This window comes from Coptis chinensis, chromosome 3 (genome assembly GCF_015680905.1).
Source record: "Coptis chinensis isolate HL-2020 chromosome 3, ASM1568090v1, whole genome shotgun sequence".
Lineage (NCBI taxonomy): Eukaryota > Viridiplantae > Streptophyta > Magnoliopsida > Ranunculales > Ranunculaceae > Coptis > Coptis chinensis.
In genome coordinates, this window is record NC_141458.1 from 12,925,919 (window position 1) to 12,935,763 (window position 9,845).

At 36.6% G+C, this 9,845-nt stretch overlaps 1 protein-coding gene and 1 pseudogene across 1 annotated transcript; both read right to left on the minus strand.

Moving 5' to 3' along the window:
* LOC147508025 (protein FAR1-RELATED SEQUENCE 5-like) lies at positions 1-1,490 on the minus strand (annotated as a pseudogene).
* Positions 1,491-2,254: 764 nt separating this feature from the next.
* On the minus strand, positions 2,255-8,065 carry LOC147508026 (plasma membrane ATPase 4-like). Its single transcript, XM_086600648.1, is given in 16 exon segments — positions 2,255-2,692; positions 2,959-3,137; positions 3,229-3,411; positions 3,639-3,812; positions 3,896-3,973; positions 3,976-4,146; positions 4,148-4,413; positions 4,746-5,160; positions 5,265-5,387; positions 5,709-5,828; positions 5,913-6,239; positions 6,426-6,740; positions 7,168-7,305; positions 7,396-7,494; positions 7,596-7,715; positions 7,888-8,065. Coding segments are annotated over 16 exon segments (2,859 nt in total). The 5' UTR covers positions 7,942-8,065; the 3' UTR covers positions 2,255-2,595.
* Between the last annotated feature and the right edge of the window lie 1,780 nt (positions 8,066-9,845).

Below are 9,845 nucleotides of genomic sequence, written 5' to 3' on the forward strand. Positions count from 1 at the left end.
TTAATTTGCCATCGTATAAGCACTTTGAAATTGCTTCTCCATATCATAAGGACTTATACAAGGGAGCCTTGATTTAAAAGAATTAAAATCTGCTTGATTTTCTTTTTCCGCCTTACTTCGCAAAGCATTTTCATATTGTCCAACAAACCGCGTGAGAGTAATTTTTGAATTAACATAACCATCAAAGAAGGCATTTATGCTCTCGTTTTGTTGTGTGGTTGACATTCCAGCCCAAAAGCTGTCTTTCACTAATGCAGGCACCCAACGATCTCTTTCCTTGTAGAACCCTCCTAACCATTCATTGCTTCCGAGATCGTACTTTAAAACGAATTCGCACTAGTTTTCTTCAAATTCTTCTTTTGTTAAAGAATCATAGACTGCAATTTGAATTGCATACATAATTTGATTGATTCATACTCATTATATCTTTTCAATTTTTCGGGCAATTTTTTCATGATATGCCACAAGCACCACCGATGTCGTGCAGTAGGTAAAACAGTAGCTATGGCGTTTTGTATTGCTCTATCTTGATCTGTAATTATTGCACTTGGAGGACATCCATGCATACATGCTAGCCAAGATTTAAATAGCCATTCATATGTCTTAGTATATTCACTTGAGATAAGACCACAACCTAACAACACTGATTGACCATGGTGGTTCACCCCCACGAAAGGAGCGAATGGCATGTCGTACTTGTTTGTTAAGTACGTTGCATCAAATATAATAACATCGCCAAACTCTTTGCAAGCTGCCCTACACCTACCATCTGCCCAAAACACATTCCTCAATCGACCTTCATCGTTTAAATCCATCATGTGAAAAAAGTAAGAATTCTCAGTTTGCATTTTTAAAAAGTAACTGTGCAGAGCATTAACATCTCCTTCTCCAAGTTGCAAACGATGAAACTTTTCAACATGATTTCTACAGTCTTTCTCTAAATATGACAAGTTCTCATGACCCTTTGCTTCAAAAACAAATGAATTGATACTCTTATTCAGACGGATGCCGGATTCATCATTGGTTTCAAGCCTTCTCTTCGCTTTTGGTGTAGGTTTCCTATTGCATTTATGAAACCTGGATTTGCTCGGACTTAAACCATGGTTATGCCCAAGTATTGCAGAGGTTATTATCCACTTTCCATCAAGGCGAAGAGCTGCTGTAATTCTAGCTTTGCAATCTATTTTTGATATTGGACGCATATTAACTAGACTTTTTGATGTGCGCCGAACCTTTCCTTCACGCGAACAAACTATAGTCAAATACTTCACATCCCCGTTATCATCTTTGGTACTGCTTCTTTTACAAATACCAAATCCCAACTCTTTTCCGTATCTTGTATAAAATTCAAGGTCATTAACGGAGCTAAACGACATTCCCACTGCTGGCTTCTCAACTATGAGTTCTACATTAATTGTTTTATCCACTTCATTCCCTTCAGTTTCTCCCCTCACCTCTTTATTTGAAAAATTATCTGGTACTTCTTCCATTGTTATTCTAACGGCAACAAAAAATGAACGAACACTGCACCGGAAAATAAAAAATGAAAAACAATTTTAGAAAAGGTGCTACAAAATAATGATGAAAACAAATTTTCAGTGTTTTTAAAACTAATGATTTGAGTAGAATGGAGATGAAAGTTAAGAGGAAAAAAAAATGAACATGAACATAGCACACTCATCCATAAGAGAGGAATAAAAAATTATAAATTGACCTAGAATTTTTGGCTAGAGAAAATAGTATTCTTAGAGAAAATTTTACTGTCGGTAATCATATTTGACTGGAGGGAAAATAAAACGCCATGGAGGGAAAATGGAATTCGGAGTGAATGGAGGGAAAGTTACTTAGCTTTGTTTTGTTAGTTTTGTTAGTGGAAATCCAGTCAGCGAAAATTTAGTAAATTGCGGTAACCATGTCCGTCAGTGGCTTTTTGTTGGTAAAGCTGTTGGTGCGGATAGTATTACTCCATTGTCGACTGTTGAGTATTAATAGTCTTTGATAATTCGTAAACATTCTAGAGTCTTGACTACAAGCAGCTAAAACAATTAAATGGAATATCATTTCGGAATATACTCTTCAGAACGTCCCAATGGCATCAGTTCTGAAATGTCAGTTATTTTCAAACTTCTTCCAGTATCACAAAGATAAGACCTGGTAATCTCCTGTCCTTTTCTATGTTCTTTGCTGATCACGTACTTTGAAATGTAAATAAACTAAATAATGAGATTTGATAAGATTGAAAACATTACGCAGATTGAACACAAATCACATTTATATTCAACTAGCAAGAACGAAAAGAAGCCTTCAAAATTTTGAGAAGAGGAAGCCAAAATTTATAATCCCATAATAAAAATTAACTAAATTTATACTTCATATTTAGATAACCCTCTAAACTAGCCAGCCCATATGTTCCCCTGATTTCCAACAACATGTACACTTCAACCCCCAACAAATGTAAAAGCAATGAACACGGAAATGAAAACGGCAGAGAACAAGACCATAACTACATTCCCTTCTCTCTTCTCCTTTATCTTTATTGCTTGTTCTCCATAAACTATTATCATATATGTTGTATCTGCTTTCTTGAGCCTGATCTTAAACTGTGTAATGTTGTTGGATGGTGTCAATGTCCAATCCCTTCTTCTTTACAACTGATTCCACATGAGCCTTCAACGTAAGAACCTCCCTCAGCCTACAAAAACATTAGAAACTACATAAACAATTGCTGACACAAACTAGGGAGTAAGTCTCGACCAAATAAAACTCCCTAAGGCATGTGATCTAAAAATTCTTAAAGCTCTTTTTTCTTGTGCATTCAGTATAGTAGGCATGAAAGTGAGTGGGATGAACTTAAATTGAATGGCAGTTTATTACCAATGATCTGATTTGTTACTTCTCATCAACAATCACAATTTCATGTATTATTACTACAAACAATTAGCTTTACGGTTTTGTTACCTGGCAACCTCAGCTCGCCTTTTTGCTTGCTCAGCGATCTCAGAATCTTTCCCGTTCTTTTCATTGAATAGTGTTGATGATGTCTCTGGATGTTGGAGGCCATGCAAAGTGCGCTGAGCCAATGCCCATTGTGCCTCCCTTTCTTCTTTACCGAAATCCTTCTTAGTTGTAAAAGCAGTCTGAAATACCAATGAAATTTGTCAAACAACTATAGAATATAAAGGTTTGCTGAAATTGAGTAAATGGCTGATGGCAGAGTTGATTGTGAACCTTGTTTTCTAGCAGATTATCCCATGCCTTTCCACTCAAGCTGTATCTGATAGCGAACTTGAAGAGATCTAGAGGAAAGTAGAAGATGATGCTGTATAGCCAGATAACCCCAGCCCATCCCCATCCGATACCTTCAATTCTTGCAAATCGCCAGTTTGCGTACACAGCGATGATTGTAGCCACCTTCATTGAACACATATATAATCATATCATGAACTTGTTTAATCATATTTTAGCTAACAAAATAACTACACCTTCAACGTTTGGAACCAAGTTGCAAAAAATGGCATTAGATAAATAAATCGATGGTTTAGTATGACATACTAAATAACATAATCAAAAGCTTCATTTTACCAAAATTTTTCTTGTAGTAGGATAGTTACACATTTACGCAACCTTCACATACTCACCAGTTGAGCAGCAATGAAGGCAGAGACAAGCAAGATACCGGGCGTTCAAGGAAGGACCAGCTTCTGGATCGAAAGGACAAAGATAAGTGCCTGACTTACTATGCTTACTTGAAGGTAGAGAGCAGCAGTGAGCTCATCAGGTTTGTTCCTAATTGAGCGCACTCCAAAGTGGTCCTGCACGTTTGTGAAGATAATAATAGTTATAGTATCATTAGTAGTAGATTTTGACGAGTGAAGTTGAATTAAATTTCACATACCGAGAAGAAATCTGTCTCGTTAACAATCCAGAAGAAAATAACTGTCATGACAGCAAGATAGGTTCCAAGGACGACCCCCAGTTAGCGAAGATTTCCTTGAGTTTCCATGAGTCAGGCATTGGGGATGGTTTCACCCTATCCTTGGAGATGGTCATGATAGTTCCATCATTGAGGATAGCGATAATTAAGACCATAAATGGAGAGAAATCAAATTTCCAGATAAGGGCGATGAGCATGAAGCCTAGGACAATACTTAATAGTGATTGAAACTGCGTAGATCGTATAGTTCTTCATCCTCTGGAAGATGGCTCTACTTGTCAGCACCGCACTAATAATAACACTCAGTCCTGGCTCTGTCAATACAATATCTGATGCACTTCGAGCTGCATCTGTAGCATCTGCAACTGCTATACCAATGTCAGCTTTCTTTAATGCGGGGGCATCGTTTACTCCATCTCCAGTCATACCACATATGTGCTTCATCTCTTGCAGTTTCTTCACAATCTCATACTTGTGCTCTGTGTATAAAATAGTAGGTACACGTTAGCTTCACTGTTCTCTGGATTTAAGGCTTTGTTGGTGTGATGCATAAGATTGCAGAGCCAAATCTGGAATTTAAAGCGTTCAAGTTGTCTTTTTAGAAGCACTGTTGTGAAATCACAGCATAAAGGAGACAATATTAATTTGCCTCAATGCTTTCTTTCATTGCACAACTGAACCCTCGAAAGCTATTATCTAGTCCAGATTTTGCTATGCGGTCTTCTACATTATATCATATGAGACCTAAGAAAGCATTGTAAAATGGACATTTAAGGAAAGGAGTATAATTCTAGTTAAGCTCTTCAGTTACCAGGAAAAACACCAGCAAAGCCGTCAGCCTTCTCAATAAGCTCATCAATGGGGATTGAAGCGATGGACTCATCCTTGCTTTGGCCTAAGAGGGAGGAGGAGGGGTACATGTTTGTGCCCATGCCAAGACGACGACCGGTTTCTTTGCCAATAGCAAGTTGGTCACCAGTGATCATCTTGACGTTAACGCCGAGGGTGAGGGCTCGACGAATAGTCTCTGCGCTATCATGTCTTGGAGGGTCAAAGAGTGGCAATAAAGCCACAAACTCCCATGGTGATCCTGCACTTTCTTTGGTCTTATCAGGGACTGTCTGTCTTGCAACACCTAGAGACCGGAGACCGCGTTCAGCATACTTGTCAATGATAGAATGAACTCTGTTCTTTGCCTCGCCGGGAAGATTGCAAAGCTCGATGATCTAATACAAGTACCAATATTATGTAAGTAACTATTGGAAAGAAAAAGATGCAAAGGCAGAACGGTATAGTTGTCTTTTGTACTTGTTAGTAAGACAAAACTTACCTGCTCAGGTGCTCCCTTGCTCGCTCGGTGCCAATTGCCTTCAGAGTCAATGTAGGTGATGGCAGTACGCTTGTCCACTGGGTTGAAGGGTAGGAAATGCACCTCAGTTATTCCTGCTCTTGCCTGAAGTAAAAGATAAAGTTTGTAAGAATCAAAGGTCCAGAACTAAGTCCTGTGCACCATATCTTCTAGATGTTTTGTTATGCTTTTATCACGACCAACTGCAGCGAGGTTATAGTAGCTAGCTAATAGGGGTGAAAATTAAGTCTGAATACTTGTCTTTTTTTCTTTCTCTCATTTCGATCAGTTCTCCCCTCTTTCTATTCCTACTTAATAGCTATTCATACTCGATCATTTGGATGCAATATACTAGTTCAGGATAGTCAAAGTAAAATGGCTCAACGTGCAGAATGTCGTTCAGATATAACTGTTCTTTTTACTTACTTCCTTAGGATCAGCCAACATGCCAACAATCGAGGCGTCAATGGCATCTTGGTTCTCAACCCTAGAAGCCCTTGCAGCAGTCAAGACAATAAATTCCTTATCTAAGTCCTTGACAAATACCTGCATAAGGTAATTACAATGCTAGATAAGGATCCACAAACTTACCTATAATCTTAGTAGGGTTTATATTTTAAGTTTTTATACCTCAATCATATTCTTATCAACCGAGAGCTTGTTGAGTGTCAAGGTACCAGTCTTGTCACTACAAAGGACATCCATACCAGCCATTTCTTCAATAGCAGTCATTCTCTTAGTGATAGCACCTTGTTGTGATAGGCGGTGAGACCCAATAGCCATAGTCACAGATAAAACTGTTGGCATGGCAATGGGAATTCCTCCAATGAGAAGTACCAAAAGATTATCGATTCCTTCTCTGTATCTTCTGTGCTGAATTGCATACATGACTACAATCTCTATCAACATTCCCACACCAATTGAGCAAATGCAGAAGTTACCAATAGCTGTCAACACCTGAACAACATCAACAACAATGATCAAGTCATACTTTGCATTATAAGCTTGAATATTGAAACTAAATCGTCATTTTGTCAACTATAACATTGTTTTTTTTCTGTATTCAAAACAGTGAAATAAGACTATTTATTAAAATCCAAAATGGTGATAGTAAATATTCATCATTGAGAAATCCATACTTACCTTTTGGAAGTGACCAACATTGTTAGTACTATCCACAAGATGAGCAGCCTTTCCAAAGAAAGTGTGAACACCAGTGGCAATAACAACAGCCTCAATTTCACCTTGTTTGCAAGTGGACCCAGAGAAGATTGAATCACCTGGGCTCTTTGTAACAGGTAAAGATTCTCCAGTGAGAGCTGATTGATCAATCTTTAAAGGATCCCCCTCAAGCAACCTAGCATCAGCAGGAATAATATCTCCCAGTTTAATGCTTATCACATCTCCAGGTACCAATATGGATGCTTCTTGTTCACTCCATTTTCCATCTCTAAGCACCTATATAGATGCATATACAGAAAACATATTAGAGTTTCTTAGGATGTTTGTTTAACACACAACGCCCTCACACTAGGAAACTATATGATCATCACAAATTCACAATGTTGACGGGTGACACTATTCAAACTTGGAATATGTAATATAATGGGCGTTGAGTAGAATTTCTAAAACTACTGTTGGAAGCATTGTCAAAAATAATTTAATTGTTCATCTGTAAACATCACATATGAACCATGTAAGACGGCAGAAGCTTTTCAGCGAATATGCAATGCTTATGCAAGTAAAAAATGATTTGTTCTAACATTTGACATGCTTTTTACCTGTAAATTATATTGATAAAAAAAAGGATCATTTAAATTGACTATGAAGACAAATTGTAAACTCACTAGACATGCATTATGCAACTAGGAACATTATGAATTACCTTGGTCTTGGGAGCAAGACCTGCCATCAAAGCAGCCGCTGCATTACCAGCATTATTCTCTTCAATAAAACTGATTGTGGAATTAATGATGAGCAACACCACAATACCAATAAAATCTTGCCAGTCAGGAGGTTTGCCCTGAAATTAAAATTCATTAGAGAAAGAAAAGATAAAAATAAAGTTGGGCAATTATTTTATTATTACTTGGTGAATTAATCAGTTAATTACCCCTCCATTTGCTAATGCAATGGCCATAATAGCAGCTGCCTCCATGACCCATGATAGAGGATTCCACATAAATCCCAGGAACTTGAGAAATTTGCTCTCCTGTAAATTTTCAAATAGTTTGAGTTCAATAAAATCATATTATATAATTAGATCAAACCATCTTTTTTTTAAGAAAAATAGGTAATAACGAATAAATTGACCTTTTTCTCTTCCAGCTTGTTGGGGCCGAAAATTACGAATCTTTGCTCCCCTTCTGCTTGTGACAAGCCCTCTTTCGTACATTTCAGCTGCTCAAATACCTCCTCGATCGGAATCCTCTCCTACATTAACACCATTATCAAATTTCAATCATTTTGAACTTCAAAAAAAGTGTCACATAGTCCACATTTCCATCAACTTTTCATTGATGGGAGATGTTTTCTTGAAAACGCATGATCAGATATGTGAAACTGATAACAAAAAAGAAAAACGGCATTAGAAAAAGATACGTACGAGATCGACATTCTCATTTTTGATCTCTTCCAAGCTAATTTCCTTGGTTGCCATATTGAAAATATATGACTAAAACCAAAGGCAAAACTGGAGAGAGCAAAACTATTTTCTTCTTATTTTTTGCACTCTCCCTAGGCCTCCATTGACAATGATAGATAACTTATCATGCAAAGACAGACAAAGGTAGAGCTGTGATTCCCACGTCCTTTATAACCGACTCTTTGCATGTAAACTAACTAACCTACCAGAATCATTGTTGTACCACAAGCACTTTATGGACAACCCGCAATCGACTATTGGACAATTTTCCACCATTCTTTGAGTACTCACGTGTCACTATTCTTGTTTTCAGGTTGTTCTATTCCTGTGGGTTTTGTTAGGCTTGGAATTTTGGATCAACGACTCTCTGGTACATATATAGAAATTGGCAGAGCGTGCACTTGGCATATAAACCATGTTCTTAAAGACAAAATTAAACTTGGAAGTTGGAACCATTCATGTGATGGATCGTGGTGGTCTGTCTATTGGACATTTAGACCAAAGTCACCAAACACGGACAACAGTTTTTGAATCCAAGGTCAAAAGAAGCATAATGAATTGGTCCATCTAACTACTTTAAATAGAATGATTCCATGAACAGTAGCTGATTTTACCCCTATCCAGTTTCAGTTATGTTAGAATTGATGTTTGTAATAATATATCTGAGGGAGGGGTAAAATCGTCTATTTGTACAGTAAAATTCAAACACTTCTCTCTTGATTTATCACACTGCCCTCAAATTTACAAAAAATAACTACTTTAAAGAGAATGATTTTGTGAACAGTAGCTGTTCGGATTATATTCCTATCCAGTTTCGATTATTACGGTTATGTTAGAACTTATGTTTGTAATAATATATGTGAGGGAGGGGTAAAATTGTTCATTTATACAGTAAAATTTAGACGCTTCTCTCTTGATTTATCACACTGTTCTCAATTTTATAAAAAATGACAAAATTGCCACTGACCGAAAGTTGTATTTTTGTGCTGTCCAGCCCAAACCAACTGACCGCACACGTGGCGTAGACACGTGTTGGTTAGCCAGTGACCGTATACTAATGTCTTTTTTTCTCGAAAAGTATAACAAGTTAATGAAAACAAAAAACCTAGCTTCATTATATCTTCCCATAATCCATTGTGTAGATTGAGCTATTTTTTTTTTTTTTTTTGTGTAGAACATATTTATGGTGGGAAGATTAATTATATCCACAAAAAATCGGCCATTAATTTATTGTGGAAGTACAATTTTTAGTAGGGATGTCAACTCGGGGTGTGAGTTAGGGGTGTCAACGTAGCACATCATGCATATATTTTCTAAATTGTAGCCTAACGTCTAGGAATTAAATTTCGTTTTCGCTCACTATTTCAATTCGGTAACCACAGAAAACAAAAATATAGAAATTTTTTCGCGAAAAGTAAAAGAAAATATGTGAATACATTAAAAAAAATAAAAAATATGGGCACCAACTATACTTTCAAATTTAAATGTCCATATACAAAAAAATGACCAAAATAAGCAACTCCCTATCTCAAAATTAACAATCCTCTCAAATACACATATATTACATATTTCAATAATCAAATGTTTAGAAGACAAAATAAAATCAAAATGTAGGGATTGGAGGGAGAAGACAAACTTACCAAGGTGAAATGATGAGTCACATATTATTGAAAATAAAAATAAAAATGATGAGTCTCTCAAATATTTGGACGGATTGCACTTGCTACCATTTCGAATTTTTTTCTAAATTTCATGAAAAACTGCATATCAATCTATATAATGACCGAAATCGAAAAAAAATTGAAATTTTTGCGAAATAACTTTGAAAACTTGCAAAACAGAAAATGTATGGTCCGAAATGTTTCGGTACTTACCAAAAACAAAATATTTCGCAAAATTTTCACGATTGTTTTAGAAAT